General features: G+C 55.2%; 2 protein-coding genes across 16 annotated transcripts in view; both read left to right on the top strand.

The window, feature by feature from the left end:
* LOC127389887 (protocadherin gamma-A4-like) overlaps positions 1-26,709 on the top strand; it is a 215,298-nt gene that overhangs the window by 128,621 nt on the left and 59,968 nt on the right. The window contains exon 1 of one of the 15 annotated variants that reach the window (XM_051630837.1): positions 5,237-6,845. The exons of 13 other annotated variants lie outside the window; for them this stretch is intronic. In XM_051630837.1, the coding sequence (XP_051486797.1) occupies positions 5,631-6,845 (1,215 nt within the window). In that variant the 5' untranslated portion in view covers positions 5,237-5,630. Of the gene's footprint in view, positions 1-5,236; positions 6,846-23,104; positions 24,461-26,709 lie in introns of those variants that run through there. One more of the 15 variants, XM_051630836.1, reaches the window with a different exon arrangement.
* Positions 11,891-15,524, top strand: LOC127390002 (protocadherin gamma-A10-like). Its single transcript, XM_051631115.1, has 3 exons — positions 11,891-11,934; positions 12,478-15,130; positions 15,501-15,524. Exons 1-3 carry the CDS (start codon positions 11,891-11,893, stop codon positions 15,522-15,524), a joined length of 2,721 nt encoding a protein of 906 aa, XP_051487075.1.

Raw genomic sequence — 26,709 nt, 5'->3', positions numbered from 1 at the left:
GTTGAAGTGCTTGAGTTCTGAGCTGTGTGTGCAATATTTGTTTGAAATATTGGAGGACATTTCCTTTTGTGTTTTGGCAGGGTGAAGAGTTCTGTCTTTACAGAGACAAGGCAGGTGGAAGATGTTCCTGTGGTGGAGACTGAAATGGCTAAAAGAAAGGTGTAACAGTTCCATTTGTCCTAGTTTTCAGATGAGGCCCCGAGCTGTGGTTCCAAGCAGTTTCCTTTTTTTATTGTCCAGATCAATTACTTTGTGGCACATTGTGGTGGGAGGTTGTGTGTGAGCCTCCTGTGGACTTGTCAGCAACTTGTTACCTTTTTGTTGTGTGCCTGCTGCAACTGACACACCCTGAAAGGGGAAGCTCTGGTTCATACACGTTGCTGGGGTTCCCATTCTGGCCTTGTTTTTGTCAGGGAGCTGAGCTGGGCCTCATTGTGCCTGGCAAAGCTGAAAGCACTAAAAGATCTCCTGGAATTATCAGTTTGGGGGAGCAGTTTCCATCCATAGCTCCAAGGTGTTCAGCTGCCAAGGGAGAGACTTTGATGAACTTCTGCTTCCCTGGTGGGTCCCTGAATGAAATGCTCTTTTGCCTGGGGCTGACAAATAACCAACAGTTGGATATTGTCCATGGTTCAACTGAAAGCAGTGAATGCAGAGCAAGGAGGGTGAGGGGCTGGCCTAGAACCCTGCAAACAGGTGAGTGAACATGGTTTTGTGTGGGGGTAATGGTTTGATTTCATGGCTGGTGCCAAGGCCTGTGCCATTCATGCTGTGATCCTGGTTTCCCTGTCCTGAAAGGGAATCATAGTCGTCTGATCAAAAGTCTTTGTGGAAGAAGTGAGCATGGAGATTGATGCTGCTTGGGTAGGACAGCTTGTAATTCCTGTGACAAACTTCCTTTATCCAACTCTATCTCCCTGGAAGAGTGTGGAGTTTCTTCTTCATTGAAATTAGATTTTGTATCAGGCCTTTTTTTCCTGGGAGGTTCAGGATCATCTTCCTCATTTTTGGAGAGTGATTTTTCATTTGAAATGGAATATTGTTCTACAGCAAAGACTTACATGCAGATGGCAAGCTGTTAGTCACCTGCAGATTGTGGTAGAAGCTAAAATGAAGCAGAAGATTACAGAGACCTTGTAACTTCTCAGAAGACTTAGCTTGAGAAGGAGACCCTTGACTAGACTTTACACTTACCCTTTCATATTTGTGGGTGATGGGAAGGCCACAGGTTAGAGACAACTTGCTGAGAGGTGATGACTCTTCCATAGAATGATCCCCTCCACTTGTAGTCCTGAGTAAGATTGTGGGTGGCCCTTGAATCCTAAAAGAATGACTTCCAGGTGCTCTGGGAGTTGAATTTGAGTGCCTGAAGTGAAGACCAAGAAGACTTCCAGGTTTGTTTCTCTGAGAACACTTTTAGCTTCTCCTGCTTCCTGGCTGTGCTTGTCTCCTTTATGTTTTGTTTATCTTTTCCTGCTCTACTGTGTCTGTGGGTTCACTTGTAATGATCAGCAGAGTTTTGTTAGGCAACGTGTTGTGTGTTAGTGCCTCTTGCTGATGCTGCAGCAGGTGTAAAAGGCAGGAGATGTGAGGGTATCTTTGTGTTCTGTTATTGCCAGGGGCAACAGAGGGAAACATGACCTCAGCAGAAGCCACATCTCTGTGGAACAGTGAATGTGATAAAAGATGAGACTAGATTCTCTCTCAGTCATGAGTTTGACGACCTTCTCTGTGGGATGGCCACCCACTTGATTCTGCTCAGCACCCTGAGTGAGCTCAGCAGACTTCAGTCTGAAGGTGCCTTAGTTTGGAACATGACCTTTGCTTGGACTCCAGCAGGCCAAGCTGTATGTTCTGCAGTTTCCTTCCCTATTGCCTGCTGCTCCCTGTGAGCAGTGGTGACATTCTTGCCTTGCTTGTCATGGTGTGGTAAGGCTGGGCCTGTGTGTGTGTGATAATGTGTCTGAAAATGTTGCTTGAAGGAATGCTCTTGCTTGTTGTCTTCACATGGTGACAAATTGGTGGAAGGTCAGTGAGAGACTGGCCTGGAAGCAGGAAAAGAGGGTTGTATGCTCCATCTGGCTGGGTGGTGCCTTAATATCGCTCCTAATGTCAAGGCCTCATCTCCTCACACCAAGCCCTTTTTCTCCACATCATGAAAGGGGATGACAATCTCTTAACAATTCTGCAAGCAATGGCTCTGGAAGTGCAAACATGCTTCAGGGTTGCTATTTTTAGTATTTTCTAAGTGAAATACAATTTTATCAGATATGTCCTTGTAAGACTGTGGTGTAGAGTTCCATCCTGGTTGTATTAAGATTGTTGCAGCCTTGACCAACCTTCAGGTGATACTGAAGGCTCTTGTTCCTATGAAGTAAGTGCTGATGTTGGTATTAAGACTGGTGAGAATGTAGGGGATCCTCCCGTGTACTTTCTACCCAGTAGGTACTCTTCTTGTGTGCCTACTACAGCTGACAAGCTCTGATGCCTTCACTTCTGTAGGTTTCATGTTCCTTCCTCGTTGCTTCTCCTGTTCTAAACCAGGCCTCTGATATACTTCTGTTGCCCCAAAATACTTCTGAATGAAATCTTACTGGTGTCAAGGCCTGTGTCACTCATGTTAGGATTGTAGCTTCACTGTCCCTAAAGGCAATGGTGCCTTTGAATTTGTGTGAGTTTGATGACCCAGTTTCTGCTGAATGGCTGCTCCACTTCTCCTGTGGCCGTTTATCATTTCTGTGCTTCAGAATTCCTCTGTTTCTTGAGAGAACAGTGGTGAGAGAAGAAAAGAGAGCTCTGTTGAGGGGCTGTAGAAGACCAGATGGACATGTCCTTGCTTGCTGCCAACACAACCATGTGCCTAATGGAGTACTGTGATGGTTGAGTTCATTCTGCTCAGGAGGTTTGGCCTGAGGAGCATTATTCCACTATATCCATTCATTTCCTATGTTCCTGACACTCTCCTTGCTTGTTGTCATGGGACTGACCTCGGGGTGTCTGCTCAAATGGGGAAGGTCACTTGTGTTCCCAGTGTCTGGGTGCAGGGGCAGTTCCCGTGCACACCTTTGATGCTGAGAGCTGTAGAGAGGAAGGTTTTCCTAGACACTGTGCTCACCCAGGCACACTTGGCTGTAGGGAAAGGAAGCAAACCCATCTCTGCTGCAGTCCTCCAAGTATAGAGTGGCCAGCCAGCCCAGCCACGGCTCCCATGAACAGACTGGGGGGTTAGAGGGAGAACTCATGCAGAGTGTCCCCCACACATTCACCCCCAAAATGGCAGCCACTCAATTGGAGAGATGTGAGTTTGAGAGGAGGAATGTTAGGTGGAGCTGGCTGCATGGAGAAGGCAGTGTCCTAAGAGTTTTAGTCAATTGCCCAGTGTCTGAGTGGAAACCAGTAACATGTGGAACATCAGGGGTTCGTACTTGCATCAATACCATGAATATATCTCAGTATTATCTTCTTCAGTGACACAGACAGGTTGAGTGCACCCTCAGCAGGTTTGCAATGACAACAAGTTGAGTGGTGCTGTTGAGTAGCTTGATGGAGGGGATGCCCTCTGGAGGCACAGGGACAGCCTGGAGAAGTGGACTCCAGTGAACCTCATGAAGTTCAACAAGGACCAGTGAAAGCTCCTGCACCTGAGTATGAGCAATGCCCAGTTTCAGTACACATGATGGGTCTTGAGAGAAGCCCTGTGGAGAAAGTCTTGGGGGTTCTGGTGAGTGACAAATGGGATGGTTTGATGTGACCAGTGGTATTCCCAAGAGGCTGGTACTTGGACTGGTACACTTCAACATCTTTGTTGGTGCCACGGATAGCGGCACTGAGTGCAGCTTCAGCAAGGTTGCTTATGACTCTGAACTGTGTGCTGAGGTCAACACGCTGGAGGGAAGGGATGCCATCAAGAAGGACCTTGACAAGAAAACTGCCTGAAATTCAACCAGGCCAAGTGCAAGGTCCTGCTCCTGGGTCAGGGCAATCCCAAGCACACATACTGTCTGGGTGGAGAATGGATAAGAGAGAGTCCAGAAGAGGGCTTGGGAGTGATGGTGGACAAGAAGCTCAAGATGGGCCAGCACTGTGCACCAGAGTCCAGCAACCAACCACGTCCTGGGCCGCATCAAAGAAGCGTGGCCAGCAGGGCCAGGGAGGTGATTCTCCAGCTTTACTCAGCTTCCATGTGACCCCATCTGCAGTACTGAGTCCAGTTCTGGAGCCCCCAACATAAGGACATGGAGCTCATGAAGAAAGTCCAGAGAAGGGCCACAAAGATGATCCAAGGGCTAGAGCACCTCTCCTGTGAGGACAGGCTGAGAGAGTTGAGGCTGGAGAAGAGAAGGCTCCTGGGAGACTTAGAGCACCTTCCAGTGCCTGAAGGGGCTCCAGGAAAGCTGGGGAGGGACATTCCACAAGGCCTTATAGTGAGAGGACAAGAGTTAATCGACTAAAACTGAAAGAGGGGGGATTTAGGTGAGACACTAGGAGGAAATTCTTCCTTATGAAGTGTGGAGGAATTTTTAATACAGCTGGTTGTGGAAGGATTTCTCATGCAGCGGGGACTGATTTTGTGATTGATGATTTTGTGAGCTTGGGAGAATTTAACAATCCTTGCTGTAGCAGCAGAGTATGAAACTAGTCATTGTTCTTCTTTAAAGCCAGGATTGACTTTAGCCTTGGGAACCTGAGGAAATGTATCTTCTTTGGGCATCCAAGGATGAGAAGATGGATGAGAAGACTACAGAATGTATCTATTTAGTGCTTATAATGCGTAAAGGCCTAATGTGTAATGCAAGATCATACTGGGGTGTTGTAATAGACAATGTAAATGTTCTCCCTACAAGAAAAACAGTGACACAAACATCAGAGTCTTCCATGACCTACTAAAGGATGAAATGCAGAGAAGATGGAAACCCTTCTCCTGGCCAACAAGAAAGGGCTAAAGTTACTTTTTGCTCCGTTCTGTTTTCAATTACTAATTGATTACTCCAGCACTAATACTTCCTTCTTGGTATTTGTCCCGTGTAAGGAAAGAAGAAAAAGAGAGTCTTCGCAGCTCTGAAATTCCGTACTGGTCCTTTGGCGCCCTCCAGAAATGATTAAGAGGAGCTCGTTTCCGTTCCTAATTGCTCTGCTGCGAATATTTCCTTCAGATATTCATTGCGACTCAAGGAGGTGACCTAGAAGCACCTGACAGCGCGTCTCAGATTTCAACGTTTTTGAGTTCGCAATAATCAATCGCTTCTGCGATTTCTGATTCCACCGGCAGCGAGAGCGGAGGGGCGGGAAGAGCCGCGCCCCCCGCTGCCAGCCCGGGCCCCCGAGCGCGGCCATCAGGCGGCTGCGGTGTCGTGGCGGCGCCTCCGGGTGCCGCTGTTGGCCGACAAGGAGCGGCGCTGGAGCCGCAGCCGCAGCCGCCGCAGCGTCCTGCCCCCGCAGGCTGCTCGCTCGGCCGGCGCCGGGCAGAGCGGCAGCGGCACGGGCAGCAGAGAGAGGCGAGAGCAGCGGCGTCCGAGGCGGCGCCGAGCTCGCTGCCGTCCGGCGGCCCCTGCGCGGGCTGCGGAGAGGGGCTGGCAGGGAGCGAGCGAGGGCAGCGGCAGGAGGGAGGAGCGCGGCGAGCGCTGGCGAGCATGGCGGGCAGGCAGAGGCCGAGGCGGCGGCGAGCAGGCGGGCGAGTGCTGCTGGCCGCCTTGCTGCTGCTGGGCTTGTGCTGCCGGGCGGCGCCGGAGCGGATCCGCTACGCCATCCCCGAGGAGCTGGGCAGAGGCTCGCTGGTGGGGCCGCTGGCGCGGGACCTGGGGCTGAGCCCGGCGGAGCTGCCGGCACGCAAGCTGCGGCTCAGCGCCGAGAAGCAATACTTCGGCGTGAGCGGGGAGAGCGGGCAGCTGTACGTGAGCGAGCGGCTGGACCGGGAGGAGATGTGCGGCGAGGCGGCGTCCTGCTCCGTCAGCTTCGAGGCGCTGCTGCACAACCCGCTCAACGTCTTCCACGTCCAGGTCGACATCCACGACGTCAACGACAACGACCCGGCCTTCAGCAAGGCTGCTCTCGGCCTCGAGATCGGTGAATGGACACTTCCCGGGGCGCGTTTTCCGCTGGAGACGGCGCGAGACCCGGACGTGGGCAGCAACGCGCTGCTGACCTACCAGCTCACTAGCAACCCGTCCTTCTCTCTGGCTTTGAAGGAGAGCTCGGGAGGGAAGAAGCAGCCGGAATTAGTGCTGGAGAGAGCTCTGGACCGTGAGGAGCAGAGCTCCTTTCAGCTGGTGCTGACGGCGGTGGATGGCGGAGACCCCGCGAGGTCCGGGACTGTCCAGATTCTCGTCAACGTCACCGACGCCAACGACAACGCGCCCGTGTTCACTAAAAGCGTCTACGAAGCACGAGTGCGGGAGAATGTACCGGTGGGGTCGTTAGTGCTGCACGTGCGAGCCACGGACGCGGACGCGGGCTCCAACGCGCGGGTGTCCTACGGCTTCGGGAACGTCCCGGAGGGCGTGCGAGCGTTGTTCAGCGTCGACAGCGAGAGCGGCGAGGTGAGGACGGCGGGAGCCCTCGATTTCGAGGAGAAGAGCAAGTACAGCTTCGGCCTGGAGGCGAGGGACGGCGGCGGGCTGGTGGCACACTGTGAAGTGGAAATAGAAATCACGGACGAGAACGACAACGCGCCCGAAATCACGGTGCTGTCGGTGTCGAGCCCGGTGCCCGAGGACGCGGCAGTCGGCACGGTGGTGGCCCTGGTGAAGGTGACCGACCCGGACTCGGGCGAGAACGGCGCCGTGTGGCTGGAGCTGTCGGGCGAGGCGCCGCTGTCGCTGGTGGCGTCGTCGGGCGGCTCGTACAAGGTGGTGACGGCGAGCGCGCTGGACCGGGAGCAGGCGGCGGAGCACCGCGTGTGGGTGGTGGGCAGGGACCGGGGCAGCCCGTCGCTGTGGAGCCGCGCGGCGCTGGTGCTGGAGGTGTCGGACGTGAACGACAACGCGCCGGTGTTCGAGGAGGCGGCCTACAGCGCCTACGTGGCGGAGAACAACGCGGCGGGCGCGGCGGTGCTGCGCGTGCGCGCGCGGGACGCGGACGCGGGCGCCAACGGGCGCGTGAGCTACTGGCTGGCGGGCGGCAGCGCGGGCGCGGCGCCCTACGTGTCGGTGGAGGCGCGGAGCGGCGCGGTGTACGCGCAGCGCTCGTTCGACTACGAGCAGTGCCGCGAGTTCGCGGTGGCGGTGCGGGCGCAGGACGGCGGGGCGCCGGCGCGGAGCTCGACGGCCACGGTGCGCGTCTTCGTGCTGGACCGCAACGACAACGCGCCGCGGGTGCTGTGGCCGGCGGCGGGCCCGGGGGAGGCGGGCGGGGCGGCGGCGGCGCCGTTCGAGGTGGTGCCGCGCTCGGCCGAGGCCGGCTACCTGGTGGCCAAGGTGGTGGCGGTGGACGCGGACGCGGGGCGCAACGCGTGGCTGTCGTACGAGCTGGTGGCGGCGGCGGAGCCGGCGCTGTTCCGCGTGGGGCTGCACAGCGGCGAGGTGCGCACGGCGCGGGCCGTGTCGGAGCGGGACGCGGCCAAGCAGCGGCTGGTGGCCGTGGTGAAGGACCACGGGCAGCCGGCGCTGTCGGCCACGGCCACGCTGCACGTGGTGCTGGCCGAGAGCTTGCAGGAGGCGCTGCCGGAGCTGAGCGAGCGGGCGGCGGGCGCCGAGTCGCCGGCGGAGCTGCAGTTCTACCTGGTGCTGGCGCTGGCGCTGCTGTCCGCGCTCTTCGTGCTGAGCGTGGCGCTGGCCGTGCTGGCGCGGCTGCGCCGGGCCGGGCCGCCCGCCGTGCTGCGCTGCCTGGGCGCGCAGCGCTTCTCGGTGGCCGGCGCCGCCTTCCCGGCCGACTTCTGCGAGGGCACCTTGCCCTACTCCTACAACGTGTGCGTGGCGCCGGGCCGCGGCCTGCCCGAGGCCGCTTGGCTGCAGCCGCCGCCGCTGCCCAGCCTGGCCGCGGAGGAGCTGCTCGGCGGGGAGGCGTGCGGGGAGCGGAGCCCGAGCAGCAGCGCCGGACCGGGAGAGCCGCCCGCCCGCCCCGACGCACCGCAGGTGTGTGAGCCCGCGCGCTCTCGCTCTTCTCCTTCTGGCCCCCTGGGTTGTGTGTTCCGCGGGTGGGGTGGCTGGGGAGCGCTGGTGCGTGTCTCCGGGAGTGAGTGAGTGAAGGAGCGGGGTGACTGCCTTTCCCTAAAGCAGGCAGTTCGTCTTGGCAATCTTCAGTTTCTCTGTAGCGAGAGGTTTTTGAGTGTGAACTCCCTGAGTAGAACGAGATCTGCTTGCTGTGCGTGACGGAGTCTGGATAAATGGGAATGAACTTTGAATCACTTATTGGGGAGGATAAATTTTATGCAGATAGTTATTTCCGAGTTCGTTGTGTAATTATTTCTCTCTTCTTTCTGCTGTGTGTCAGTTCCCTGAGTTCCCTTATTTGTGACCAGTTCCTGCTCAGCCTTTTATAAACGGATGAGGGTGTAGAATGGGGTCTGAAAAACAAGCAATAAGCCCTGAACAAACCAGGTGCTTGAACGTTTGAAAGGGGAAATACTGAACCGAGGAGCTCTGTTTCTCAGGGGCCGCCTGCAGCAGGAGGTGCAGCTGGAATCTCTTCTGCCGTTTTACAGAACTGTGTTTAAAGGGTTTCCTTCCAAGATGAAATGTAAAGGATTTAGCTGAATCATTGTTGAATAATTAAACAAGCTATGATACTTTACATCTTGACATCTGACAAGAGAGGCCCTTCATAGTCCTTCTGTCTGCTGAATTCAGTGCGATTGTGTAGAAACTCCAGAAACGCTACATGAATGTTCTATTAAAAAGGGCAACGGCCGCTCCATTGCTCTTCCTTCCTCAGGATGAGCTGCATGTTGAAGTGTTCCAGCACTTCGATGATGTAGGCATTGTCTCCTGAGGAACATCAGGAAACCAGGCGTACCTGGTGTTGTTCTTGCGTTACTCTCAAAGCCATTTTCCCAGCAGTTTGCGGGGAGCCATGTATATGATTCTGGCGAGGTTGGATTAATCGCACCTTGTTCATACTTTACATGTCTGATTTCAGTCCCTCCTTTTGGTAAAGATAATTTACACCGTGTTCCCTATGAGATATTTAAAGCAGAGCTCCTTTTCAGGCCCCCCGGGGTGGGGTGGCTGGGAAGCGCGGGTGCGAGTTGTGTCAGTAATGGGGAAGGTGAATCCTTCCTATGTAGAATTAGATCTGCTGATTCTGCGTGATAAAGTTGGCGAAACGGAATTGTCATTTAGTACGGGAGAGTTTTCCTTCTTGAAACGTTCGTGTTTTCTCCAGGAATGGTTAGGTTCCTGATTGCTCCTCTCAGATGAAGGAGGAGAGTGTCGCCCGTTTTTGGGGAGAGGCTCTTTTTCTTCAATCCTTTTGTACCCTGAGGTGCGTGTTCCGCGGGTGGGGTGGCTGGGGAGCGCTGGTGCGTGTGTCCGAGAGGGAACGTACAACCGGACTGTCTCTATTCCCGTCAGAGCAGGCAGCTCGCCGCGGCAGTCTTCAGTTTATCTGTGATGACGGGTTCAGGTTGAGCTGAGAGGTTTTGTCTTGTGTTGACTAAAAGGGGATTGTCGTTTGGTGTTGGAGAGTTTTTCCTTCCTGAAACGTGCGTGTTTTCTCCAGGAATGGTTAGGTTCCTGATTGCTCCTCTCAGATGAAGGAGGAGAGCGTCGCCCAATTTTGGGGAGAGGCTTCTGCAGAAATGTCCGAGCGGGGCTGCTGAACTTGTGGAGGCAGTTTCCCTGTGCAGGGATCTATTGTTGTTGTGTCTGCCGGTGTTTCCAGAGGAGGTCTCTACCCATTCTGATGGCATAGATATGCAAATGAAGCAATTAGGCACTTGAATTCAGGCTCTTAGAACCTTTACAAATGGCCCGCATAGAGCAGGAGGTGCAGCTGGACTTGTTCTCTGCAGTCGTTTGTTGAAAAGTGGAATTGCCTCTTGGTGATGAAGAGCGTTTCCTTTCTGGAAACGGGCGTGTTTTCTCCATGCAATGGGCAGTTACAGACTGTTTCTCCCTAGTCAATGTTCTCATTTTCCGCCGTGTGCCCTCCCATCTCCTCTCATCGTTTGGATGAAGACCGTGTTGCAGAGTAGTCAGCATTATAGAGTGGATCCATTGTATTCAGGCCTGATTTTGTGCAGTTACTTATCATTGCTTTCTCCTGTTAGTTCCCTGACTTCCTCCTGTCGTGCAATCTCCTGCAGTTTCATGAACGGGTGACGGTGTAGAACGGGATCCCAAACACACAACACCTAAGCAAGCAAGATGTGTCGTCTTTTCCTAACCCCTTTTTTCTTCAAGAGTGGTGATTAGACTTGTTTGATGGCGCTGAACGTGGGAGTGAGCGAAAGAGCGGGGTGACTGTTTTTCCCTTACAGCAGGCAGTTCTCTGGGGCACTTTCCAGTTTATCGGTGATGACAGGTTCAGGTTGAGCTCAGAGGTTTTTGTCTTCAACTCTTGTGAACTCGCTATTACGATATCTGCTGTGTGACGGAGTTGCCATAATGATATTGACGCTTGATTTTGGAGAGTTTTTCCTTCCTGACAGGTGTGTCTTTTCTTCTCTTCTTGCATTTTTGGTCCTCTGGGTTGTCTGTTTCACGGGTGGGGTTTTACGCGGGTGGGGTGGCTGGGGAGCGCTGGTGCGTGTCTGCGGGAGTGAGTGAAAGAGCGCGGTGACTGCCTTTCCCTAAAGCAGGCAGGTCTCCGTGGCACTTTTCAGTTTATTGTTGATCAGAGGGTCAGGTTTTCTCTTCCACACTCGTGTTGTCTAAAAGAGTTTGTCAGTCAGGGCGAAGGCGAATCCTTCCCGTGTAGAATGAGATCTGCTGGTTCTGCGTGATGGAATCGGGGAAATGGGATTGTCGCTTGATGTCGGAGAGTTTGTCCTTCCTGAAACGTGCGTGTTTTCTCCATGAAAGGAGGACTTAGGGGTTGTTCGTGTAAGACGAAGGAGCCAGTCGCCCGTCATTTGCGGAAAGCCTTCTGCAGAAATGGAAACCCCAGCGGGTCGAGTTATCTGTCCGGGCATTCCTGCTCAGTGCAGTTAGTTCTCTTTTCAATTGCTTCCGTCCTGTGCGGTAGTTCTCTGCTTTTACCCTTTCTGCTCAGCGTTTCCAACAGAAATGCAGGTGTTGAATGAGATCTAAAGGAGAGAAAGAAAACCCTCGCCTTTTGTATTTCGGAGTTATTTAATATTTCTATCTGCCTTTCCCAAAGAGAGGTGCTTGAACCCATTTGATGGTCTTGAAGGGGGCAATACTGCACCGAGGAATTCGGTCTCTCAGCCTCTTTTTGCAGCAGTTCTTTAGGGTGTCTGTGCTGGCAGAGGAGGTCTGTACCCATTCTGAGGAGATAGAGATGCAAATGACAGCCATTAGGCACTTGAATGAAGGCCATTTCCACTTTGACAAACGGTCCGCATAGATCAGGGTGTGCAGCGGTGCTTGTTTTCTGCCGTCCTACTGTGCTTGCGTGAAATTGTATCCTACCAAGATGAAGATTCTCAGCATTAGCTGCATTTTATAGACGTTCCAACAATGTAATAGTTGTAGCCGTTACCTCAGTGGCTTCTTTGAATCATGCCTTGCATCCTCCGATCTAAATTACTGTTCAGAAAACAGGACTGTTGGGAAAACAGGCGTACCTGCTGTTATTCTTACTGTACCCGCAAATAAATTTTCCCTGCAGTCTTTGGGGAGCAAAGCAGAAGATTCTGGCCAGGCGAAAGCTTCTGAGAATCTGGAAAATGTTGAGACTGAGAATCTGGAAGGTTCTGGGTGGGTGTTTGTCACGGTTTCATTTCATTTCACTTTTGTATTTATTTTTCTGCACGTATAGTAGGAATTCAACCATGATTGTTACTGAGATCGGCGCTGGCGAGAGTGGTTTTCAACTGTGGGAAAAGACACGTCATATTCTTTACTTTCAAATGAGATGCAATATTTTACTTTACATGTATCTCCATCACCCCTCATTTTATTAGTGTGATAGAAGCAAAAGGAACCGTTAAAAAAGAAAAGCAGGGATAAGAGAAAGTCATCGCAGGCAATCACCAGTGTGCATTTCGGGCAGGTTCTTCAATACTGTTCTGTTGTATTAGTCTGCATGTGGGGATTTAATGGGGCTATATGAGACACTTTAGGTGTGCAGAGAGAGGAAGAAGTAATTCCAGGAGCTACAGGAGCTGTCCAGGTCGTGATAAGGATTGTGCTTTGGGAGTAGTGGGATAAGTCTCGAAATATCCTACATATTCTGTTTTCTTTGACATAGAAATCGGCATTGGGAGATACATATCTCTCAGCATTGGGAGTGGTTTTCCACGAGCGGTGGGATGTGTGTGGCCGAGCTGCCGGGGAGCGCTGGGGCGGGCAGCGCTGGGCAGCGCTCGGTGGCTGCAGTGCCGGGAGGAGGCTGCGGGCGCCGCTGCTGACCGAGGAGGAGCGAGAGGAAGGCCGGAGCGCTGCAGGCAGCCCCGCCCGCTGCGTCCCGGCTCGCTCGCTCGCTCGCTGGCTGGCTCGGCGGCCGGGCGGTGTGCGAGCGTCCCCCGGTGCGGAGCCGTGGTGCGGCGAGGCGGAGGGGCCGGCGGGAGCGTCCAGGCGGGAGCGGAGCGGTGTCGGGAGCAGGCTTGGCGGTGTGTGCGGCGGAGCTGCGGGCAATGGCGGGGAGGCGCTGGGGCCGGCGGGAGCGAGCCCTGCTGTGGGGCGTGCTGGTGGCGGCGTGGGAGGCGGCGTGGGGGCAGCTGCGCTACTCGGTTGCCGAGGAGATGCCCAAGGGCTCGTTCGTGGGCGACGTGGCCAAGGACCTGGCGCTGGACCTGCCGGCGCTCCGCGACCGCGGCCTGCGCATCATAGACAGAGGTAGGACGCAGTATTTCGCTCTGCACGGGAATTCGGGACATTTGGTGACGGCGGAGAGGATAGACCGGGAGCAGCTGTGCGAGAGTGCGCAGCAATGCGTGCTGCGGTGTGAGCTGATAGCGGAGGGGGAAATGAAGGTTTATGAAATCGAAGTGGAGGTCACAGACATTAACGACAACGCGCCCAGCTTCCGGGAGGCAGAAACGGAACTGAGAATAAGCGAGATAACAGCCCCGGGGTCCCGGTTTCCCCTCCGGGATGCGCAAGACCGAGACGTGGGACGTAATTCTCTGCAGAGCTACGAGCTGAGCGGCGACGAGCACTTCTCGCTGGCCGTGCAGGCGGGCCCCGGCGGGGATCAGCGTCCCGAGCTGGTGCTGGCGAAGGCGCTGGACCGGGAGGAGGCGGCGTTTCACGAGCTGGTGCTGAGGGCGAGCGACGGCGGCGAGCCGGCGCGGACGGGCACGGCGCGGATCCGCGTGGCGGTGCTGGACGCGAACGACAACGCGCCCGTGTTCAGCGCGGCGGAGTACACGGTGCGCGTGGCGGAGGACGTGTCCGTGGGCTCCACCCTCCTCACCCTCACGGCCACCGACGCCGACGACGGCACGAACGGCCACGTCACATACAGTTTCCATAAAATTTCAGACCGTGCATCCGAAATTTTTTACCTTAACTCAGACACAGGAGACATTTCCCTTAAGGACTACTTAGACTTTGAGGAAATCTCTTCACATGAACTCGAGGTGCAGGCAAGAGATGGAGGAGAGCTTTTCGACACGGCGAAAGTCTCCATCACCGTGTCAGATGTAAACGACAACGCTCCCGAACTCACAGTGTCGTCGGCGCTGAGCGAGATCTCGGAGGACGCCCCGTCGGGGACCGTGGTGGCCCTGCTGCACGTGCAGGACCGGGACTCGGGCGCCAACGGCGAGGTGCGCTGCTCGCTGGCCGCCGGCGTCCCGTTCCGGCTGCGGAGCTCACGGGGCAGCTACTACAGCGTGGAAACGACGCGGGAGCTGGACCGCGAGGAGGTGCCGCAGTACAACGTGACGGTGCGGGCGGCGGACGGCGGGTCGCCGTCGCTGCGGAGCAGCGCGGTGCTGGCGCTGCGGGTGCTGGACGTGAACGACAACGCGCCGGTGTTCGCGGAGGCGCGGTACAGCGCGCGGCTGGCCGAGAACAACGCGGCGGGCGCGCTGGTGCTGCGGGTGCGGGCGGCGGACGCGGACTGGGGGCAGAACGCGCGCGTGCGCTACCGGCTGCGGGAGGGGCGTGTGCGGGGCTCGCCGCTGTCGTCGTACGTGTCGGTGCAGGCGGAGACGGGCGCGCTGTACGCGCTGCGCTCCTTCGACTACGAGGAGGTGCGCGAGGTGGGGCTGTGGGTGGTGGCGGAGGACGGCGGCGCGCCGGCGCTGAGCAGCAACGTGTCGGTGCGGCTGGAGATCGTGGACGAGAACGACAACGCGCCGCAGGTGCTGTACCCGCGGCGGCGGGGGGGGGGGGCGTGGGGGTGGGGGTGGGCGGGCGTGGAGCTGGCGCCGCGGTCGGCGGAGCCCGGGGCGCTGGTGGCCAAGGTGGTGGCGGTGGACGCGGACGCGGGGCAGAACGCGTGGCTGTCGTACGAGCTGGCCAAGGCGACGGAGCCGGGGCTGTTCCGCGTGGGGCTGCACAGCGGCGAGGTGCGCACGGCGCGCTTCCCGCTGGCCCGCGACGCGGCGCGGCAGAGCCTGGTGGTGGTGGTGAAGGACCACGGGCGGCCGGCGCTGTCGGCCACGGCCACGCTGACGGTGGTGCTGGCCGAGAGCGTGGCCGAGCTGCTGTCGGAGCTGGGCAGCGCGGCAGCGGCGGCGCCGGGCGAGCCGGCCGGCAGGCTGACGCGGTGGCTGGTGGTGGCCGTGGCGGCCGTGTCGTGCCTCTTCGTCGCCTTCCTGCTGCTGCTGCTGGCGCTGCGCCTGCGGCGCTGGCGGCGCTCGCAGCTGCTGGCGGCGGGCAGCGGCACCTTGCGCGGCGTGCCGGCCTCGCACTTCGTGGGCATCGACGGCGTCCGCGCCTTCCTGCACTCCTACTCGCACGAGGTGTCGCTCACCGCCGACTCGCGCAAGAGCCAGCTCGGCTTGTCGGGCGGCAGCTGCTGCGACACCCTCCCGGCCCGCCCGCCGCCCGCCGAGCCCGCGCCGCTGCTCGGGGAGGACCCTGCCGGCGCCGACCCCGCCGCTGCTGCTGCCCCCCCGGTGAGTGCCTCTGGCCGCCCCCTCCTGCCTTCCCTTCCCTCACGGTCTTTGTGCTGTTTTCCCGCTGGCTTTTCCTCGGGGTGGGCCGGTAAGGTTCTGGGGAACCTTATAAAATGTTCTTGCACATTATGAGGGTCAAAGAACAGGATGGAAGTTTTGAAGGGGTGCAGCTGAGCTCGAAGAGACATGGCTTACAAAATTGATATGGATTGCTCAGTTTCCTGGTCAGCTCTAGTTCAGCTCTAGTTTCTTGCAATATGAGTTTCATCTTTCCAAGTACGTTTGCTGAAGTCACTTTCTTCTGCTGTGTTTGCATCGCTGGGAGGTGCCTCGTGTGTATTTGCAGGTTATTGTGATGTTCTCTTAACAGCTGAATTATGAACCTGTGACATAGGCCATAATGGGAGCTAAGAATGGAGCCAACTGTGTTTTAATTACCTATTGAATAACCGTATTTTTTGTATCTTCTCTAAGTGCAGTAAGAATCTTATGATCACGTTCACGTGGTGAGGAGCTATTTATGTTTTATGGTAGAGGGGAGGTTGTCTGTGCAGTTTCTGTTGATGGCATCTGTCTGTGTCTTATGAAGGTCGTTCACCCCCACACAATATGTGAAGGATTTCAGAGTGCTGTGTGTGAGGAGATACCAGTGGAGACATGACACGTATTTTGTTCAATCCCAGGGATCATTGCTGGACTAGACCAAAGGAGCCTAAAGTTCTCTGATTGTGGCATATCACCTTGTTTGGGCTGCAACTGGCCACGTTGTGGGTTGGTCACTTTACGTTCCTGTTGAGTTGGGAGGTATGTGAATGGTGGGTGTTAGGCCTAGATGTAAATCCAAGTTGTTCTTTTGCTGAAGAAAGCTGATGTTGCCTTTGAACAATGAGTGGGACTTGAATGATGGTTGTTAGAACCTTTGGTGTTTCTTCAGAATCAATGGGAGGAGCAGAAAACCCTCTTTGCACCCACCTCTGTTGCAGTGCTTGAGGTCTGAGAAGTTTTGTGTTCACAACACTTCATTTGGCGGTGCCTGTGTGTGGAGGGAGGTTTCCTGTTGGGTAATATTTGGGCAGGGTGAAGAGATGTGTCTTTACAGAGGCAGGGCAGGTGGAAAAGTTTGCTGTGGTAGAATTTGAAAAGGCTGCAAGGAAGCTGTAAAGGTTCAGTGTGTCCTCCCTTCCCTGACAGTCTTTGTGCTCCTCTTCCCGCTGCCTTTCTTCGGTGGGAGCAGGTAATCGAGGCCTATGGACAGAGACTCTTGTGTTGGTGTCTTTTTCTCATTCAGGGCTTTTGCTGTAGTTTTCAGCAGCTGGTGTGGAAGGCAGGAGAAGAGAGGGCCCTTTTTGCACTCTGGGAGCTCTTTACGAGGTGCTGTTTATGTACAGGAGAGATTATTTTCTCCTTTCCCTGGTCAGTGCCCAGCTGTTCTTTCATGCAACTTGAGTTTCATCTTTCCAAGTACATTTGCCCTAGGACACATTGTTCTGCTCTCTTGGGATCCCTGGGATGTTGGCCTTGTGTGTTTTGCAGGTTATTGTGATGTTCTCAAGTAACTGCTGAATTGTGTACCTTGGACACGTGTCCTTATGGGAGCCTGGGGAGGAGCCAACAGTCTTTTCATTCCCTAGAAAATATTTCCTTATGTATCTATTCAAGTGCTGTAAGAATGTTATAATCCTTCTTGGTTTTAACTTGCCTTGCTGGTTTTCATAGGAAACACTTTCATAGTTGGATTTCCTTGAATTGATACTGGAAGAAAGGCTATTCCAGTGTCACACTGAGGAGGTGAGAAGCCCCGTACATTTTGATTGTAAAGGAGTTGTCTGTGTGATTTTCTCTTGGTGGAGTCTTTCTGTAAATTATGAAGATCATTGACAAGCGTGCAGTATGTGAAGGGTTGGAGGAGAATCTCAGAGGTGCTGGGTGTGAAGAGGTGCCAGTGCAGACATGCCATGTGTTTTGTTCATTCCCAGGGCTCGTTGCTGGACTGGATCAAAAGAGCCTGAAGGGTCTGATATTTGCATATTGCATTGCTGGAACTCCAGCTGGCCGCGTTGTGGGATCATCACTTTCCTGTTGCGTGAGGAGTCCTGTGCATTAGGCCTAGATGTGCAATTTGCATTAGTGTGGTAGTGCAATGGATCTTCCAAGTTGCCCATGTGCTGAAGAAGGCTGGTGTTGCCTTTTCAGCTTGGATACCTGCGCCTTGCATGATGGCTGTTAGAAGCTTTGGTGTTCAAGGTCTATGGGAGGAGCAGAAAACTCTCTTTGCATCCATCTTGTTGAAGTGCTTGAGTTCTGAGCTGTGTGTGCAATATTTTTTTTAAGTGTTGAAGGAGCTTTACTGTGGTGTTTTGGCAGGGTGAAGAATTCTGTCTTTATAGAGACAAGGCAGGTGGAAGATGTTCCTGTGGTGGAGCCAGAAGTGGCTTAAAGAAAGGTGTAACAGTTCCATTTGTCCTAGTTTTCAGATGAGGCCCAGAGCTGTGGTTCCAAGCAGTTTCCTTTTTCTATTGCTAGTTTGTGGCACATTGTGGTGTGAGGTTGTGTGTGAGCCTCCTGTGGACTTGTCAGCAACTTGTTACCTTTTTGTTGTGTGCCTACTGCAACTGACACACCCTGAAAGGGGAAGCTCTGGTTCATACTGTTCCCTGGATTTCCATTCCTGGGATGTTTCTGTTGAGGATTAAAGCTGGGTCTCATTGTACCTGGCAAAGCTGAAAGCACTAAAAGATCTCCTGGAATTATCACACTGGGGGAGCAGTTTACATCCACATCTCCAAGGTGTTCAGGTGCCAAGGGCAAGATCTTGATGAACTTCTGCTTCCCTGGTGGGTCCCTGAATGAAATGCTCTTTTGCCTGGGTCTGACAAATAACCAACAGTTGGATATTGTCCATGGTTCAACTGAAAGCAGTGAATGCAGAGCAAGGAGGGTGAGGGGCTGGCCTAGAACCCTGCAAGCAGGTGGGTGAACATGGTTTTGTGTGGGGCTGGTTTGATTTCATGGCTGGTGCCAAGGCCTGTGCCATTCATGCTGAGATCCCGGTTTCCCTGTCCTGAGAGGGAATCATAGTCCTCTGATCAAAAAGTTTTGTGGAGCAAGTGTTCATGCAGATTGATGATGCTTGTGTAGAACAGCTTATAATTCCTGTTAGAAACTTATTTTACCCATCTCTTTCTCCCTGGAGGAGTGTAGAGTTTCTTCATCATTGAAGTTAAGACTTTGTAGCAGGCCTTTTGCCTGGGAGGTCAAGGTTCATCTTCTCCATTTCTGGTGAGTGCTTTTGCATTCGAAATGGAGTTTTGTTCTACAGCAAAGGCTACAGTCTCAGTCACCTGATGATTGCGGTAGAAGCTGAGATGAAAGTGAACTTGCTGTACTGTCTCAGAAGCTTTAGACGCTGTAACTTGCGGCTTCATTTATATGGCAGATGAGCAGGCCACACAGGAGAGACAACTCGCTCAGAGCTGAAGACGCTTTTATAAAATCAACCTTCCTACTTGTAGTCCCGAATAAGGTGGTGGGTGGCACTTGCATCTTAAAATATTGAATTCTAGGTTCTCTCAGGGATGAATTTCAGCACCTGTAGTGAAGACAAAGAAGACTTCCTAGTGAGTTTCGCTGAGAACACTTTGTCTTCAACTGCTGCCTTGCCTGTCTGATTTATGTTTTGTTTTTCTTTTCCTGCTTTACTGTGTCTGTTGACTGGTGGGAATGTAGGGAATGAGAGGGTATTTTAGTCAGGAATTTCTGTACTTGGGGCCTGTTACTTGATGTATGTGTGAGAAAGTTACTCATGTTATGCCCTGCCAAGCCGGATGCAGCTCTTCCTGTGGATGGGGGTTCTTTGGCTTAGCCAGAAACATTGAGTCAATGCTTGCAGAGTCCTGTAGCTCCCAAATTGCCCATGTGCATGATGGTGTCTTTGAGCTGGTACTGCTGCCTGAGTCTTGGACTGAGCTGGGTATCACTGATGCCTTTTGGAACGTGTTACGTTTCTTCACCTGAGTGTGATGAGCAGAGCAGTGTCTGCCTGCATCCATGTGGTGATCCTTGTTTTCCATAAGGAGGAGATGTGTGTGCAACATTCCTCTCAGTGCTGTCTGTCTGCCAAGTAAACTTTGCTGTTGTGTGATGCTGGAGCACACTGAAGCATTGTGAGTGCACAGAGACAGGGCAGGTGGGAGAGTTCACTGTGGTACAGCCTGAAGGGTCTGAAAGGCAGGTGTTGTCATTCTGTGCTTTTTTAATTTCTTGTTGTCCAAGGAATTTCCTTGGAGAACTGTGGTCTTTGGTGTGAACTCCTGTGCGATCCTCACGTGTACTTTTCACCCAGTAGGTGCCCTTCTTGTGTGCCTACTACAGCTGACAAGCTCTGATGCCTTCACTTCTGTAGGTTTCATGTTCCTTCCTCGTTGCTTCTCCTGTTCTAAACCAGGCCTCTGATATACTTCTGTTGCCCTAATATACTTCTGAATGAAATCTTACTGGTGTCAAGGCCCGTGCCACTCATGTTAGGATTGTAGCTTCACTGTCCCTAAAGGCAATGGTGCCTTTGAATTTGTGTGAGTTTGATGACCCAGTTTCTGCTGAATGGCTGCTCCACTTCTCCTGTGGCCGTTTATCATTTCTGTGCTTCAGAATTCTTCTGTTTCTTGAGAGAACAGTGGTGAGAGAAGACAAGGGAGCTCTGTTGAGGGGCTGTAGAAGACCAGATGGACATGTCCTTGCTTGCTGCCAACACAACCATGTGCCTAATAGAGTGCCGTGATGGTTGAGTTCATTCTGCTCAGGAGGTTTGGCCTGAGGAGCATTATTCCACTATATCCATTAATTTCCTATGTTCCTGACACTCTCCTTGCTTGTTGTCATGGGACTGACCTCGGGGTGTCTGCTCAAATGGAGAAGGTCACTTGTGTTCCCAGAGTCTGGGTGCAGGGGCAGTTCCCGTGCACACCTGTGATGCTGAGAGCTGTAGAGAGGAAGGCTTTCCTAGACACTGTGCTCACCCAGGCACACTTGGCTGTAGGGAAAGGAAGCAAACCCATCTCTGCTGCAGTCCTCCAAGTGCAGAGTGGCCAGCCAGCCCAGCCACGGCTCCCATGAACAGCCTGGGGGGTTGTAGGGAGAACACATGCAGAGTGTCCCCCACACATTCACCCCCAAAATGGCAGCCACTCAAGTGGAGAGATACAGGTTTGAGAAGAGGAATGTTAGGTGGAGCTGGCAGAGTGGAGAAGGAAGTGCCAGAAGAGTTTTAGTCAATTGCCCAGTGTCCAAGGGAAACCAGTAACATGTGGAACATCAGGGGTTCGTACTTACACCAATACTATTAATATATCTCAGTATTATCTTCTTCAGTGACACAGACAGGTTGAGTGCACCCTCAGCAGGTTTGAGATGACAAGAAGTTGAGTGGTGCTGTTGAGTAGCTTGATGGAGGGGATGCCCTCTGGAGGGACAGGGACAGCCTGGAGAAGTGGACTCAAGTGAACTTCATGAACATCAAGTGAACCTCATGAAGTTCAACAAGGACCAGTGAAAGCTCCTGCACCTCAGTATGAGCAACGTCCAATTTCAATACACATGATGGGTCTTGAGAGAAGCCCTGTAGAGAAGGCCTTGGGGGTTCTGGTGGGTGACAAATGGGATGGTTTGATGTGACCAGTGATATCTCTAAGTGGTTGGTACTTGGACTGGTGCACTTCAACATCTTTGTTGGTGCCACGGACAGTGGCACTGAGTGCACCTTCAGCAAGGTTGCTTATGACTATCAACTGTGTACTGAGGTCAACACGCTGGAGGGAAGGGATGCCATCAAGAAGGACCTTGACAAGAAAACTGCCTGAAATTCAACCAGGCCAAGTGCAAGGTCCTGCTCCTGGGTTGGGGCAATCCCAAGCACACATACCGTCTGGGTGGAGAATGGATAAGAGAGAGGCCAGAAGAGGACTTGGGATTGATGGTGGACAAGAAGCTCAAGATGGGCCAGCACTGTGCACCAGAGTCCAGCAACCAACCACGTCCTGGGCCGCATCAAAAGAAGTGTGGCCAGCAGGGCCAGGGAGGTGATTCTCCAGCTTTACTCAGCTTCTGTGAGACCCCATCTGCAGTACTGAGTCCAGTTCTGGAGCCCTCAACATAAGAAGGAGATGGAGCTCATGAAGAAAGTCCAGAGAAGGGCCACGAAGATGATCCAAGGGCTAGAGCACCTCTCCTATGAGGACAGGCTGAGAGAGTTGAGGCTGTTCAGCCTGGAGCAGAGAAGGCTCCTGGGAGACTTAGAGCACCTTCCAGTGCCTGAAGGGGCTCCAGGAAAGCTGGGGAGGGACATTCTACCAGGGCTTGTAGTGAGAGGACAAGAGTTAATTGACTAAAACTGAAAGAAGAGGGATTTAGGTGAGACACTAGGAGGAAATTCTTCATTATGAAGTGTGGAGGAATGTTTAATACAGCCAGTTGTGGAAGATTTTCTCATACAGCGGGGACTGATTTTGTGAGCTTGGGAGAATTTAACAATCTTTGCTGTAGCAGCAGAGTATGAAACTAGTCATTGTTCTTCTTTAAAGCCAGAATTGTCTTTAGCCTTTGGAACCTGAGGAAATGTATCTTCTTTGGGCATCCAAGGATGAGAAGACTACAGAATGTATCTATTTAGTGCTTAGAATGCATAAAGGCCTAATGTGATGAATAAAGTCATAACGTGATGCCTAAGCAATAGCAAAGTAAAGTTTGCCACATGAACAGTGATCTTTAGCCAATCACATAAGGTATCTGTCCACATGCACAGCTACGTGGACAGTAACTTAAGGTATATAAGGAGTAACTGAACTAACAATAGATGGGAACGATATGCAAGATCATATTAGTCGTCGTGTCGTTATTTGGCCCTACTCCTGATTGGATTTATTGCAACAACGAAGTGCTGAGACACTGGAACAGGTGGCCCAGTGGAGTTGTGGAAGCCTCATCCCCAGAAAGGCGAAAGGCCAGGTTGGATTAGTCCCTGACCAACCTGATCTAGTGGGACATGTCCCTGCCCATGCAAGGGGGTTGAAACTGGATGATCTTTAAAGTCCTTTCGAAACCAAACCACTCTATGATTCTATGCTGAGAGGCTGGATGGGGCTTTGAGCAGTTTGGTCAAGTGAAGGATGTCCTTGTCGATCCCAGAGAGGTGGATTAGGTGATCTTTAAATGTCCCTTCAAACACAAATGGTTCTGTGCATCTCTGGAAGACTCAATGTGACTGTAAAATGTCTCATTCTCAGGCCAGTTATTCTGCTACTTTAGCCATAGAGATATAGAGATTGACCTTGAGGTGACGTCAGTCTCATTCTTCTCCCTAAAATAAAAACCATCAACGGGACAAACATTGGACTTAGAAGAGCAAAAGGAAGAAATGCAGAACAGACTAGAACACTAATACTTCCTTTTTGGTATTCGTCCCAGGGATGGAAAGAGAAGAGAAAAAAACCTGAAAACCAGCTCTAAAATTCGGGACTGCTCTCACAGATGTTATGAAGGGCAGGACAGTTTGTTTCCCTTTTACTCTGCCATGAATTTATGCTTCTCGCTATTCATTGTGACTCAAGGACATAGGCTAAAAGCACCTGACAGCGCATCTCGGATTTAAACATCTTGGGGCTCAAGCACATAAGCAAGCACGTATGAGCTTCTGGATTCCAAGAGAAGTGAGACCCCAGAGGCAGGAAGAGGCCCCCGTTGCCAGTTCGGTCTCTGATATATCACCTGATATATCTCATATATCAGGCCTCTGATAATCTCAGATTAAAGCCTTGGGGCTCAGGCACGTACCCAAGGCCGTAGGAGCTTCCAGATTCCACCGGCAGCGAGAGCGGAGAGGCGGGAAGAGCCGCGCCCCCCGCTGCCAGCCCGGGCCCCCGAGCGCGGCCATCAGGCGGCTGCGGTGTCGTGGCGGCGCCTCCGGGTGCCGCTGTTGGCCGACAAGGAGCGGCGCTGGAGCCGCAGCCGCAGCCGCCGCAGCGTCCTGCCCCCGCAGGCTGCTCGCTCGGCCGGCGCCGGGCAGAGCGGCAGCGGCACGGGCAGCAGAGAGAGGCGAGAGCAGCGGCGTCCGAGGCGGCGCCGAGCTCGCTGCCGTCCGGCGGCCCCTGCGCGGGCTGCGGAGAGGGGCTGGCAGGGAGCGAGCGAGGGCAGCGGCAGGAGGGAGGAGCGCGGCGAGCGCTGGCGAGCATGGCGGGCAGGCAGAGGCCGAGGCGGCGGCGAGCAGGCGGGCGAGTGCTGCTGGCCGCCTTGCTGCTGCTGGGCTTGTGCTGCCGGGCGGCGCCGGAGCGGATCCGCTACGCCATCCCCGAGGAGCTGGGCAGAGGCTCGCTGGTGGGGCCGCTGGCGCGGGACCTGGGGCTGAGCCCGGCGGAGCTGCCGGCACGCAAGCTGCGGCTCAGCGCCGAGAAGCAATACTTCGGCGTGAGCGGGGAGAGCGGGCAGCTGTACGTGAGCGAGCGGCTGGACCGGGAGGAGATGTGCGGCGAGGCGGCGTCCTGCTCCGTCAGCTTCGAGGCGCTGCTGCACAACCCGCTCAACGTCTTCCACGTCCAGGTCGACATCCACGACGTCAACGACAACGCACCGCGCTTCCTGCGTGACAGTTTCCAGCTGGAGATCAACGAGTTGACTTCTCCCGGCGCTCATTTTTACTTGGGCATGGCAGAAGACCCAGACGTGGGCAGCAACGCGCTGCAGGGCTACGAGCTGGAGGACAACAAATACTTCGCCGTGGAGGTGAAGGAGAAGCAGGACGGCAGGAAATTCGCGGAGCTGGTGCTGCGCCGAGCGCTGGATCGGGAGAGCGAGCAGAGCCTGCGGCTGGTGCTGACGGCGCTGGACGGCGGCGACCCGCCCCGCAGCGGCACCGCCCAGCTCTGCATCAACGTCACGGACGCCAACGACAACGCGCCCGTGTTCGCGCAGGACCGGTACCGGGTGAGCGTGCGGGAGGACGCGCCGCCGAGATCCACGGTGCTGAACGTCTCCGCCTGGGACGCCGACGCCGGCAGCAACGCGCGCATCACGTACGGCTTCGGGGAAACGCCGGCCAAGGTGCTTGAGAAGTTCGTGGTGGACGCGGAGAGCGGCACCATCACGCTGCAGGAGACGTTGGACTTTGAGGACTCGCGCGCGTTCAGCCTGGCCGTAGAAGCGAAGGATGGCGGTGGTCTGGTGGCACACTGTGAAGTGGAGGTGGAGGTGCTGGACGTTAACGATAACGCGCCCGAGGTGACATTTACGTCGGTGTCGAGTCCCGTGCCCGAGGACGCTCCAGTCGGCACGGTGGTGGCCCTGGTGAGAGTGCGGGACAGAGACTCCGGCGAGAACGGCGCCGTGCGGCTGGAGCTGTCGGGCGAGGCGCCGCTGTCGCTGGTGGCGTCGTCGGGCGGCTCGTACAAGGTGGTGACGGCGAGCGCGCTGGACCGGGAGCAGGCGGCGGAGCACCGCGTGTGGGTGGTGGGCAGGGACCGGGGCAGCCCGTCGCTGTGGAGCCGCGCGGCGCTGGTGCTGGAGGTGTCGGACGTGAACGACAACGCGCCGGTGTTCGAGGAGGCGGCCTACAGCGCCTACGTGGCGGAGAACAACGCGGCGGGCGCGGCGGTGCTGCGCGTGCGCGCGCGGGACGCGGACGCGGGCGCCAACGGGCGCGTGAGCTACTGGCTGGCGGGCGGCAGCGCGGGCGCGGCGCCCTACGTGTCGGTGGAGGCGCGGAGCGGCGCGGTGTACGCGCAGCGCTCGTTCGACTACGAGCAGTGCCGCGAGTTCGCGGTGGCGGTGCGGGCGCAGGACGGCGGGGCGCCGGCGCGGAGCTCGACGGCCACGGTGCGCGTCTTCGTGCTGGACCGCAACGACAACGCGCCGCGGGTGCTGTGGCCGGCGGCGGGCCGGGGGGTGGGGGGGGGGGCGGCGGCGGCGCCGTTCGAGGTGGTGCCGCGCTCGGCCGAGGCCGGCTACCTGGTGGCCAAGGTGGTGGCGGTGGACGCGGACGCGGGGCGCAACGCGTGGCTGTCGTACGAGCTGGTGGCGGCGGCGGAGCCGGCGCTGTTCCGCGTGGGGCTGCACAGCGGCGAGGTGCGCACGGCGCGGGCCGTGTCGGAGCGGGACGCGGCCAAGCAGCGGCTGGTGGCCGTGGTGAAGGACCACGGGCAGCCGGCGCTGTCGGCCACGGCCACGCTGCACGTGGTGCTGGCCGAGAGCTTGCAGGAGGCGCTGCCGGAGCTGAGCGAGCGGGCGGCGGGCGCCGAGTCGCCGGCGGAGCTGCAGTTCTACCTGGTGCTGGCGCTGGCGCTGCTGTCCGCGCTCTTCGTGCTGAGCGTGGCGCTGGCCGTGCTGGCGCGGCTGCGCCGGGCCGGGCCGCCCGCCGTGCTGCGCTGCCTGGGCGCGCAGCGCTTCTCGGTGGCCGGCGCCGCCTTCCCGGCCGACTTCTGCGAGGGCACCTTGCCCTACTCCTACAACGTGTGCGTGGCGCCGGGCCGCGGCCTGCCCGAGGCCGCTTGGCTGCAGCCGCCGCCGCTGCCCAGCCTGGCCGCGGAGGAGCTGCTCGGCGGGGAGGCGTGCGGGGAGCGGAGCCCGAGCAGCAGCGCCGGACCGGGAGAGCCGCCCGCCCGCCCCGACGCACCGCAGGTGTGTGAGCCCGCGCGCTCTCGCTCTTCTCCTTCTGGCCCCCCGGGTTGTCTGTTCCGCGGGTGGGGTGGCTGGGGAGCGCTGGTGCGTGTCTCCGGGAGTGAGTGAGTGAAGGAGCGGGGTGACTGCCTTTCCCTAAGTTCGTCTTGGCACTCTTCAGTTTCTCTGCAGCGAGGGGTTTTTATCTCTGGGTGTGAACTCCCTGAGTAAAACGAGATCTCCTTGCTATGTGAGACGGAGTCTGGAGAAATGGGATTGACCTTTGAGTCACTTACTGGGGAAGATAAATTTTATGCAGATAGTTATTTCCAAGCTCGTTGTGTAGTTATTTCTCTCTTCTTTCTCCTGTGTGTCAGTTCCCTCAGTTCCCTTATTTGTGACCAGTTCCTGCTCAGCCTTTTATAAACGGATGAGGGTGTAGAATGGGGTCTCAAAAACAAGCAATAAGCCCTGAACAAACCAGGTGCTTGAACGTTTGAAAGGGGAAATACTGAACCGAGGAGCTCTGTTTCTCAGCCCCTTTTTTTTGTTGTTGTTATGGGTGTCTGAGCTACCAGGAGCGGTCTCTAACCAATCCGAGGACATAGATATGGAAATGAGAGCCATTAGGCCCTTGAATAAAGGCCATTTGCACATTTACAAACGGGCCGACTGCAGCAGGAGGTGCAGCTGGAATCTCTTCTGGCGTTTTACAGAACTGTGTTTAAAGGGTTTCCTACCAAGATGAAATGTAAAGGATTTAGCTGAATCATTGTTGAATAATTAAACAAGCTATGATACTTTACATCTTGACATCTGACAAGAGAGGCCCTTCATAGTCCTTGTATCTGCTGAATTCAGTGCGATTGTGTAGAAACTCCAGAAACGCTACATGAATGTTCTATTAAAAAGGGCAACGGCCGCTCCGTTGCTCTTCCTTC

This window comes from Apus apus, chromosome 13, assembly GCF_020740795.1.
Source record: "Apus apus isolate bApuApu2 chromosome 13, bApuApu2.pri.cur, whole genome shotgun sequence".
NCBI lineage: Eukaryota > Metazoa > Chordata > Aves > Apodiformes > Apodidae > Apus > Apus apus.
Note: the sequence above shows the minus strand (reverse complement) of the source record. Positions and strands in the feature narration are given on the sequence as shown.